Raw genomic sequence first — 12,275 nt, forward strand, 5'->3', positions numbered from 1 at the left:
GTGGAGTTGCCAAGCAACATTTATCGTGTCCCTCCATGGGCCCTGCTCACGGCTCTGTGGCAGATCACGCTTTGAAGAAAAGGGGTTGTTGTGCAGAGTGAAATAACTTTCCCTCTCTCTTCTATCTTCCTACTTGATGAGGTGAAAAATGAATCATTCTGAATATGACAGGAATGCAGGATCAAATCCTGCATTTGGTTGCTCTGGGGTAAATCCCAGAAAATTGTCTTTGGGGAATAAATTCACTGCCAGATACCAAGGACCAGTGCACCATACCCAGCACACACATCCAGGATACAGCAAATATTTTTTTTTTGCATCATACACATTAGAAAAAGCAGCTAGAAGAAGTCAAATCATTATTGGCAAATAATTTATTCAGCCACAGTCACGAAGGAATTAATCTTATCCATTATTCTCAAACATGACTCAACCAATTCCTGGAAATAACACAGCTAAAGCTTCTAGCTCTGAGCTGCAAACCCTAAGATTTAAATTCTTATTTAATTCCACAGCTCTTTCCCTCTTGTTATTATGTTCAACAGTGTGCTGCTGCTGTTCGTGTGCCAATGATACAAGGTTAGAAGGCTTAGACAGTTCAAAATGTTCTCTCTGCATCAGTAAAGCTAAAAAGTACAAAGCAGCTCTTACAACTGAGAGCACTCAGGCCATCTGGCACAGTGGCTTCAGTGTGAGCTCCCTGCTCCAGGGCTCTTGGCATCTACCTGGATGTCAGCCACCAGTGAGAATGCCTGGTCTGATCCCAGTTCCTTCTGGGATGCAGCCCCCCAGATATCAGAATTCTCTGCATTCAGCTCTGGGGGAGTGAGACTGTCAGAGCAAAGGATGGGGTTACAGAAATGGGTGTGGGCAGCCTGAAGCAGAGTCCTGTGCTGGACAGGCTGAAGGTGAGGTTGGTAGATGTGTTCACATAAATAAAGGTGTATGAACATGAAGCTGAACTTCAACAAAAATATATGTGATTTTCTGAAACAAACAAATGGATTTTCCAATGTATTTTCTCAGTTATTTAAGTAAAACAATGCCCTGCAAGCATGACTGTGGGATTTTCTTCTTGGGATGGGTTTAAAGCTAGGAGTCCTGTCTGCTCTGGTAGTTTAACTTCACTCAGAAGTTAACAAGGCAAGGAAATAGCTCAACAAATGATCCTTTCCCAATATCTTAGGTTGTAGATCCTGTGGGGACGCCTGTTTCTCTACATTTACCCTGTACAGAATAATTTAGACTAAATCACAGAATCACAGGATGGGTAAGGTTGGAAGGGACCACTGGAGATCATCTGGTCCAACCTCCTTGTTCAAGCAGGGTCCTCTGAAGCACATCACTCAGGAGGACCTTTGAGTATCTCCAGGGAAGGAGAATTCACAACCTCTCTGGACAAACTGTTCCATTGCTCAGGCACCCTCACAGGAAATAAGTTCTTCCTCTCATTCAGGTGGGACTTCCTGTGTTCCAGTTTCTGCCCATTGCCTTTCATGCTATTTCTTGGCACCAGGAAGAAGAGTCTGGCTCCATCCCTGTGACACCCTCCCTTCAGACACTGACAGACATTGGCAAGGTCCTCTCTCAGTCATCTCTTCTCCAGATACCTTACTTCTAGAAAGCTAAAGTTCTTGGAGATGAAACCTGTCTCTCATAAGTAATTCCTCAGCTAATGTGCACCTTCCTTACAAATACTTCATATAAACCATATTGCTTTAATTCTTTACAAAAAGAAAGTATTCAAAGCTTTCCTAAAGCAAAGACATATGTTATCCCCTAAGCCAATTAGCCAATAAAAGAAAGGAATTAGATCAGCTTGACAAATCCATGTTGATTCTCTTTTACCACCTTCTTATCCTATAGTAGCTAATGAATTGTTTGTTTCATAATTTGTTGAGGTTTCTCTGTAGTGACTCAGCTTAGCTGGCTGATTTAAATTTCCTGGATCTTCGGGGTTTTTTTGATCTACACAAACAAATACCCTATTTGCCCTTTTCAACTATAAAGAGCCCTCTTGATATAGGAGAAGTCCTTGAAGTCCATTCCTAACTGTTCACAGACTGTTTTCACTGGACAACCTGCAGGGGAATTCCCTCAGGTCAAGCAGTTTGAATTCACTCAGTGTAAGGGTTCTTTAATTCACACCCCTTGGCTCTGGCCCCTTCCCATACCCCAATCAGTGTGACTTGTTTTATTTATCTAGCACTGACTGTTTTGGTGGTAAGGGGAGTCAAATCGGCAATGATGACTCCCACCCTTTGCTCTCCTTCTGTGCTCACTTTCTGTGGCACATAGTTTTACAGTTTTATTCCTTCTAGCATTTTTATAGCATATTTATAGATTTTCTTTTCTTCCCTTGCAGCAATGTCTTGTTCATTCTTTGCCAGGACCCTTTTGATTTCATCCACACATGCTTTGGTATCATTCTCTTCTCATTCCTAGTCTGCTGCTGCTTGAACTTTCAAAAAACAATTAATTTCTCATTTAAAGGCATTAATGAGGTCCTCACCCACTTTTAGTGTTTTTCTTTTGTTCTATTCTTCTCCCTGCCTTAGGAGATCTCATCATTGCACCTCTGCTCTCATCTCTAAGTCAGTGCTTGCTGGCCTGTATTCCTTTTTCCTTGACTCAACCTACCAATTCCCTAATGTTTCACAGCCAATTAATCCTTCTTCTGCTGTTCCTACTTTCTCTTTTCCATGTGTCTGGGAAGCTGATTAACTCATAGCTTGGTATATGTACTAAGGCTTTATATTCTTCCTGTTTAGCCCTTACACTCCTAGCCCTTGGGCAGAGACATTTCAGATGTTTACCAGATTGCTCCATTCTTCTCCCAAGTGCCTCATTTTCACCTCTATTAAATTTCCCATTTTCCTAACTCACTAACCAGCATGCTGCCTGGTTCTTGGAAGACTGCTGCACTGTAAAAAAATCCCAAGTTTTTGTCGACACTGTCAAGGATTTGTCTGGCCCACCTGTGCCACCTTCCACAGAGACCAAAAGAAACACAGCAGCCCCTGGAAAGGAGTTAGCAGTGATCCCAATAATGGGCAGGATTTTTATTTCAGTGATGGCAGATATATGAAGGAAACAGCAATTAATCCTTCCTGTTTGCCTTCTCTAAGGATATCAAATTTTGTTGTAAACACTGGAGATTTAAACCTCTTTGTGACCCCTTTCACCGAAAATAAATATTAATAACCCCACTTCATAGACAGGGAAACAAACACAGGAAAGCTAAATGGCTTTTTATGGAAATGCCGAGGCAAAGGCAGGAGCTGCCAGAGCATGCACTGGAAACCATTCAGGGAGAGAATCAGTCAGGCCTTAAGGAGCAAGGGGGCAGAAAACAGGGTTGTGATTGCAATTACATCAGCTGGTGAGGAGCCAGCCCCTCAGTGCCCAGAGCTCAGTTAGCCAAAGGCTAAGGCAGTTTACTGACACTGGAGTTATTGCCAGAGCATCCAACTGATGATTGTTTTTAGTGGTAGATTTGTCTTCCCCCTCACTGGTCCATGCATGAGCTACAAGCAGCTTAATTAAAGGCTAAAAAAGCCCCTGATGCTAAAATAGCTGCCTTGCCATCTTTCTGGAGATGGTGGTAGACTCATAGCAGGGTACTTCCTTCTGCCTTCTCTTTTCTCTCACTTTTCTGTTCTGTTCTGTTTCTCTCTTCTCCTGTTCTCTCACTTTTTAAAAGTGAAATAAGAGAAGCAGGAAAAAGAAAATATGAAGAAAGTAGCCACAAACTGCTCCATCAACAATAAAATGCCACAGATCTTCCAGGGCCTGTCTGAGGATATGAGTCCCTGGAGAGAAAGCCCAAGGCCAGGGATGATAGAGGCTCAACCCTCATGAAAAGCACTCACAGACCCCAGAGCACAATGCAGCGCTGAGGATACGGACTTGGCTGCCGTTTATGGAGTGGGGAATACAGTGGCAGATTTATTCTACAGTAAAGAGGGCTGTTTCTTGGTAGCACTAATACTGACACATTCTCTGGGGACGGAAGAGGATGCACAAATAGGAACAATTCTCCCATTTCTCTCCCCGTGTCTCCCCCAAATGCCCCCTACTCCTATTTCCTCCTGTTCTCTTCATTTCTCTCCTTGCACTGAGTCCTCTCCTTCCTCTCTGATTTATACCTAATTTCTTTAACCTTGTCCTTCATCTTTTCTCAATGCAATTACATGGACAGGGTTTTTAGTTCTCCAAGATTTTGCATATTATTTTCAACTTGTGTCCAGCCCTCTCCCTGGAAAAGCATACAAGTGTTTTCATACAGAGGGTCAAGTCCTGCTCTCACTAAAACAAGAGAGAAAATTTTCACACTGTAACGACCAGCCATGGGACAGGATGGGCTGATAACCTGACAGAAGAGGCTTTTAAAATTAACCAACATAGCTTAAAGAGAAATGTCCTAACAAATCATCACTGCTCATCACTGAAGTGGAAACCAGTGATGGTAGCTACCACCACACACCTGCACAGAGTAACTCCAGCTCCCCTCTCATCAGCTGAAATCAATACAGAGCAAAGAGTATTCAATACCAGGCAGTTTTACGTCCCTATATGCCCCCTCCTTGTTCCAAAAACACACACCCACTTTCACTATCATATTTGCCTTTTTTATCTCACAGTGGAACAGGAACTGGGAGAACAAACAAATTGGTCAAGAGCACATAAGAGATCTGTGGCAAAGAAAGAAATACGAGCGCCCCAAATTGCTGCCAAACAGTCTCTGACTCAGGCTTTGCATCTCTAAGGGATGGATAGGGGCAGTGGATCTTGTCCAAGAACTGATAAGACAGGAGATAGCTCTATCACCCACATCTCTGCTGTTTGGCAGCAGTAGAGAAGCAGTGGAGGAGCAGGGCTGCTGTCTTTCCCCCTCCTTAATCTGCTTCCTGCCTGCTTCAAAAACAAGTCAGTGCACGGTTGTTTATTATTATTATCACTGTTATTTTCCAGAGTGCTGTAAAACTAGGGGATAGAGCACTCTGACAGCCTCATAACAAACAGCAGATAAAACTAATTAGATTTTGTTCTTCCTTCAGTTTGCTGACTTGATTCTTTCTTCTTTTTATTGTTTAATTATTTATTTTTTAGCCCAGAGATTTACACACACACACAACATGTATTTCACTAGACACTGGCAAGGCATCCTTGGGATCGTCTCTGGCAGGAAAGGGCTATTGTGGCTCTGAGACCCAAGAGTTGGCCAGGGGCTGAGACAGAGGGTGCAGTGTAGTGCAGGGCTCAGCACAGCATCTTCCACCCACATCATGTTAACGCTGGGGGAGGAAGGCCAGCACAGCTATTCACAGCCTCCAAGAGAGTCAGTGTGCGACAAAAGGCATCAGTAAAAAAAGTTAATGTGCCTGGCAGGAGCCCAGAACTGCTGCAGCAGTGGGGACCAGGCCAGTGCCTCTAAGACACCATCTCTTCAGGCCATTATGGGAATGTTTGGCGAGAGGCTCAACCTGACAGCCTTGCTGAGTCTTGAGGGAGGACAAAACAGTGGGGAGCAGGGCGACTGCCCTCTCCTCCCTCTCTCCCTCCCTTTCTCCATGTCTGTTTCCAAATTCTTTGGGATTATCTAGCGACAGCAAGAAAAGGCACTGCTCTGAGTGCTCAGCACTTCGCAGGCTGAAGTGAGGTGACGGCCCAGGCGCAGGGGACAACAGCTTCATTCACTGGGGCATACCAAACCAGAATTACAAGTGTGCAAGAATAAACAAGGCTGGAGTTAATATAAAGTTGTTTTACACTTTGTTTTATTAAAGTCAATGCACTTCCGTTCCTCTGTGCAGAGCCTAGCTCTGCTTAATTACCATGACTCAGGGAGAATTTTAATAGCGCGGAGCAGCGCACATGGAGGCATTCTCCTGACCTCTAGAGGTCTGTGAAAAGAGGAGTATCTGCTCCCTCTGGAGAAGTTCCTGGAGAAAAAGGAGACAGCCCACAAAACTGCTTCTCCTGAAGTTATCCAGGTGCCATTCCCAAGTGGTTGGTCACCCACCTGTCCCCTGCACTTCCTCACCCGTGGGCTGGGGGCTTCTCCTGACCACTGCCTTCTGCACCACCCTCACCACTTGCTGACAAGCTTTGGGCACAGGCAAGGAATGCTGCCAGGGAGAAAAGCCTGACCAGGTTTTTCACAGCACACGGCAGCATTTATGCAGGTGTGGTTGATGTCCAGGGACACTGCTCCCAGCTCAGCTGCTGCATTTGGATCCCAGACACTGAAAACACCCTCTGCCGTCTCCCCACCTCCTGCAGCTCCTAGCACATCTGAAATGATGGTACTGCTCATATATATTTGGCTCCAAACACACATGGAAGATACATCTTTTATTATATAATGACAACTCTTGCACAGTTTAGTCAGTGCAGAATTTTCCCACTGAACTGAATTCCCCATATCTTAAAAAACTCAGAATGAAACAGCTAGAAAGACAAATATTATAGCTCAAATATTTGCATCTCATTAAGGAAAATGCTGATGTAAGAAGATTTTTTTTTTCCTTTGCAATAGGGTTTACCACTGGCAAGCCTTGGTATGTGCCCTTCAGCTACTGTTTGTGGCAGAGTTGGTACAGAAAGCTAAGTGGGGGCAAACATGCACATTTACAGACACAGATATATACAACAGTGCTTTTTACCCTGTGTTCTGGGGATGTGCTGTATGCTGAACACCCCAGAGTATGGCTTTTGTATGCTGCCATGTCAGTACCTTAGCACAGTGTCAGGTTTTTGTCATGCCTACAAACACTGGATTTTTAAGTTCATTATGCACATACATTGTTTCTTTAGTAATAAGCTTTGAAGCAGTATTATACAAACTATTATAATGGGAACACCTGTTTCACCTCTTTTGTGTCCCTTCGTGTGAGCCACCCTTTTATTAAAATTCAGTATTGTGTGCAACAAGCTGCATGCTAAACCAAGCAGAACAGGACATCTGTAAGAGGCACACACCACACCTAATGAATTAGTCTGGGCTAAGAAGCTCAGCTTCTAAGGACCCAAGCTGCCTGTCTTTTGAGCAGCATCCTAAAGAGATAGAAACACAGGGAACTCTTATGTGCTAGGGGAGACTTTAAGGTTTGTGGATACTGAAAACCAAGCAGGACAGGAAGAAGCTTTTTATCTAAAGAGCAGCCTCCTGCTGGAAAATATTGTCTAGGTAGTCTGAGGAAAGGTACTCAGAAACACATCAGAGTGTTCCATGTTCTGCACTAGGAATTCTCTTTAAAACTAGCATAAAACCAGGAAGATGACACAATGCTTTTAATAATGCATCAATATTAATAATAATCATCACTGGTAATCACTGGAGTCCTTGCAGGCTGTAATGCTACAACACATTGCACATTCATCCTTGTCCTTGAGCCTCACAAAGCAGTGACAGAGTTGGGAGCCTCTTGCATCTTAAAATTAGCTCAATTTAGATTCAGGGCAATTCTCCATTTGCAGCAGCAGAGTCTAAGACACATGGCAAGATCAGGCAATGTGAAGTGTGAGATGAAGTGACATGGCTTCATGCTTTAGAGATACAGAACACGTGTGTGGATTCTCTGTCTGTGCTGGATTCTCAGGAAGTGGGAGGCAATTTTAGGAAAAATCTAATTTTTCTCCATTTGGAGATTAAATAAACTGTTCTGATTGATTTTTGGGCTAAATTCACTCCTGGGTTTTGCCACCATCACTAATCTATTGGTGAATTTAGCTCAGTTTCCAGAGGATCACTATGAATTGGCACTGCTGCTTTCCTTACTGTGGCACATTGGATTTCCCATGCTGTTGCTGAGATACAGCCATCTCAGAAATATGTACAGCCTGACCCAACCTGTTGAATGTACTGTAAGAATTCTGATCAGACAGAAATCAGAGACATGCTCTACAGCTCAAGAGAGAATGGCAACAGAGAGCTCTGGTGAAAGACATCAATAATTGTCACTTCTCCAGGCAAAGGCTGCCTAAAGTCAGAAAAAGAGAAATATCTCTGATTCCTTAGTCTCAAAATACTGTTCCTTAGGTCAATCTGTATGAAACCATATACTAGGGGCAGCCATGAAACTGGGGATTCTGTTTAGGAATGGATGACCTCACACAGGACCACCTGGGCTAGCAGCCCCTTGCTCTGCCTCGGGTACAAAGTGTAAGGAGTCATTCTCAGCACATGTCTGTATACAAATTACACAAACACACAGTCAAGTCTCCATTCAGAACCCAGAGCAACACTGGGAAGGGTGCTGAAGCTGGCAAACAGGCAAACATGAGCAGTGATCCATTTTCTTGCTGCTCTGCAAGACGCAGCCTTGCTCACACAGGACTGCTCTCAAACCCACTGTACAGCCCAAGTGCTGCTGAGCCCAGAGGAAGAGCTGTGCTGTTGGGTGATGGCTGACTGGAAATGTAGAGCCCCCTCAGAGCCCTGGAGCTGCATGTCTGTCCCTGTGCTCACTCCTTCATCTTCTGTCTCGCCTTCCACACACGAGAGGCACTCCTGGATCTCTTGGTCTAGCTCCAAGAATTCCTCTTCACCATCACAGCTACTGGCAGTGTCATAATCAATCTCTTCTGCACAAGGAGGTTCATCATCAGACTCCAGGCTGCTGTTACTGCACCTTCTGCAGAAAAACCACAAGAGAGACTGGACGTCACCAAAGGAGGAGGTGTTGTCAGGGGGAAGAGAAAGCAACAGGGAAATGTTTTTTTTGGGTTCAACCTTGGCTCTGTTAATAAGGGATGAGGTGTTACTAAGCAAGCTCTGATGTGTCTTTGTGTCTGTCTCACCAATGACAGTGATAAAATGAAGACTGATACTCACTGACCTCTCAGGAGTAAAGCATTATTATTCCCATCACTCTTATTCCTATTGGTAATACAGAAACAGAGTGCTTTACATACAGACAATACCATTCTTGCCTTGAGGCACTAACAAAGATTGCAGAAGCTGAAATATAGCAGAGAAGAAGGCATTCAGTTTCCAGAAGGTTGCTGGTTTAATCATCATCCCCCTCGCTGTAATTCCACATTTAGTGTAAGAACTAATTAATCCAGGTGGTTGAAGTGCTTTGGCATCTTTTCCTCCTGTTCTGTGCAAGCTCAGAGCACTGCTAACAAGAGGCAGCACAAACAAAAAAATGGAGCCTCTTGGATCTTCAAGCACACTGGCTGCAGGGAGGGCAGAAGCAGCAGGAGTGGCTGTTTTGTGAAGAACACTGAAAAGCTTTGGTGACTTCCTGCAGAAGAGCCAAACTCAAAGTAAAGCCTGAATGGCTGAGGAAAGACCCTAAAGGGATGTCACAGCTACATCATGTAGCTCTCAGAAAGGCAGGTTACCCCACCTTGTCTTCCTGACATTTACTCAAAGGAATGGCCACAGAGGTTCTCCTTATATGCCCACTTTCAATACATGAGGTTTGCCTGATGCAATATTTATGGCAGAAAAGTGACCACTAGACTAGATGGCTCTGGGGGTCCCTCTCCTCCCAAGCTGCCTGCATCCCATCTGGCTCTCAGCCCATGAGGGCAACTGGGTAATTTTTTGAGACCAGAAAGCAGCCTGTGATTTCAGTGCTGCCTGGGTCACAGTCTGGATGAATCAGGGGAAGAGATACTGCATTTTTCACCTCCAGCTCAATGTTTTCGATCAGACACAGAGCAGGGAAATGTATTGCTTTGGGGGACAGGGAAAGGAATAACAATATTCCACCTCTGGGCCAGAGTTTTTTAATTTGTCCCAAGCTGGGAAGGATGAATGGCTTGGCAGATGGAGCATACACAGATTTAATGTGTGGTCTGCTCACTTACATGTCAGTAACCAGAATAATCTTCCAGGTTTCAGCTGTTACACAGCAGTGCCAGCAAGTGAGGTTTTAGAACATACCAAAGGTGTAAAGTATTGCTTTTGGATGTATCCCCTCCTCTGCACTCCAAGAAAGGTGTAAGATTTTCCTAGGTCTGAGACTCCAGATCTTAACAGCATACAGACTATTCTGCAGCAGAAACAAGAAGTGTCAACCCACATCTCCTTTTCAGGCTGATCTCTGGCTTAGTTTACTTCAAAGGCTGGGTATAAAGGATTTTCTGAAAGCTTAATAGAGCTGTACAGCTTAAAAATAAATAAAAGAATAATTATGCACTTTTACAGTTTCTGGCTCTACTTCAGTCTGCTCAGAAATCTGGGTCAGGAAGAACTCATAGTGAAAATGAGGATGTGACATGAAACAAAACAAACAAACCAGGACAATCCTCCCAGCACAAACGGCAACAGAAATGGTCCCAGCCGAGTCTGACCAGTGGGTTTGATTTTTCTTTTATTTTTCATATGCTGGTATGGCATGAATTACCATGATACTGAGTACCTATGATAATGTTCAAAGCTGAGTAAACCCAGGGGAACCAGAATTTTCATTTATAAGCCCTGCTCTTGTAGATTTGCAGTCAAAAAGAACCAAAGCATAACTACTTTCAATATTGCACTTGTACATTTTTAAGGAGCTGCTAATGCCATTGGGACAGAACATAGCTGTTGCCCAACTCACTGATATTTTTCAGATGGAACAGCTTGCAGCCTAGGAACTGAAGGTCAAACATTTGCATTAACATGATAATTGGGGGGAAAAAGGTTAAGTCTGAGAAGTCAAATAACAGGATCTTCTGAATTTTTCAATAATTTAAATGATTTTAGGACAAAATTTTTCTGACAAAAAAGGAAAAATGCCTCCTACGACAAAAACATTTTGCTAATGAAGTCTGGAAGACAACAAACAGAGAATGAAAGACAAAAAATACAAAACTGCCATTTCTTTACATTGAAGACTGAAGGGATATTCTTTAGGAAGCAAGCATTTATTCATAAAACATTTGTAATGGGCTTCCAAAGCTCCCCTTTGTTGCCTGCCTGCACAGCACACAAAACACCAAGACCATGAGAACTCAATTTAGGGGGGGCAGCTGTGCTGCAGAAAGAGGTTCCCCATGAGTGAGGATGTGCTTAGACCTGATTGGAGGTCAGGAAAGAAGATTTTCTTCCTCATTAGCTGTGGCCTTTGCTCCTTTGCTGTGGCAGTGATGAGCAAGGCAGTTAGCACTGATCTTAGTAGTGGCTTCTCCAGCCTGAGCTGACAGCCCTGGATCAGAGCTACCAAACAGCAAAGGAATGGCACCAACCTCCTCCTGCTGCCAGCACGGGCTGCTGACTGTCACACTGCTGACTTCAAAGTTGAGAACATCTTTATCACACTGACAAACTCTAGCAACAGTTACATCTCTGCACTACATGGAACTTTACATCCCAATAATTCACTTTCTGCTGCAGGACGATTTAAAACACATTAAAAAGCAACACAAGTGGGCTGGTTCCAAGCAGCAGGTTCTTCTGAAAGAGGAGAGGTGGCAGCATGTGGCACGTGGAGGAGCCAGCCAGTTCCACCAACCAAGTGCCAGTTCTTGCATGTTCTTCACAGAGACCTTCCCCTTCCATGCAAATGGTGAAACAGGGTAAGGAACAGGATTGCCAATATCTATTGACTATTGTGTTCTTTCCCAACAGTTTTGTGGGTTTGTGTGTTTATTTTTAATCTGATCTTTAAAAGCTGGAAAAGAATACACCTGACAAAAAATGAAACAAAAACCAAAAGCAAAACAACAACAAAAAACCTACCCAGGAGACATGAAACATATTTATCAAAGAATAATGATGTTGTCTTACAGAAGGTAAACAAAGAAGAAAACCAATGACACTACATTATAGAAATCCAAGACAAATATAGACTGAACATGAACATAGTACAGAAGAGAGGGGAGAAGGCTGGAAATATATTCTACAGCCAGCAGTCTCCCAGCTTTCACAATAAAACATGAACACATTTGGTTGATCTTCATTCAAAACCTGTGGCGTCATAGCCCCCATCTATTCCAGATGATGGGAACCACAGCAGCAATTTGCAACTTCATGATGTAATAAATAGAATGTTTTGTTTTGATTTTTAATTTGCATATTTACTCAGATATGACTTAATTAGTTCTCCTTTCCTATGTGTGTGTGGTTTTTTTGTTTGTGCAGTTTTGGAAAGCAAGCAAGATTTGGTTCCCTGTAAAATAATTCTGGGTTTTTTTCTGGTTTAATGGGAGAAGGAGAAGGGAGCCCAGTGCCTCCTCACATGTCAGCGTAACTGGAACTTTGTGGTATGACTGGAAAACACTTCTTTCAGGTGCCTTCTGTCAAACCCTCATTCTGAGTCAGCTGCTAGGTCACA

The 12,275-nt window shown here is 43.5% G+C and overlaps 1 protein-coding gene across 1 annotated transcript in view; it reads right to left on the reverse strand.

The window, feature by feature from the left end:
* Positions 1-8,141: 8,141 nt before the first annotated feature.
* The window catches only part of AGBL1 (AGBL carboxypeptidase 1), a 249,836-nt gene continuing 245,702 nt past the window's right edge, over positions 8,142-12,275 (reverse strand). Inside the window, 2 exon segments of the mRNA XM_031505750.2 lie at positions 8,142-8,463; positions 8,465-8,639. Of these exon segments, the coding sequence (XP_031361610.2) occupies positions 8,332-8,463; positions 8,465-8,639 (307 nt within the window). The 3' untranslated portion in view covers positions 8,142-8,331.

This window comes from Lonchura striata, chromosome 11, assembly GCF_046129695.1.
Source record: "Lonchura striata isolate bLonStr1 chromosome 11, bLonStr1.mat, whole genome shotgun sequence".
Classification (NCBI taxonomy): Eukaryota; Metazoa; Chordata; class Aves; order Passeriformes; family Estrildidae; genus Lonchura; species Lonchura striata.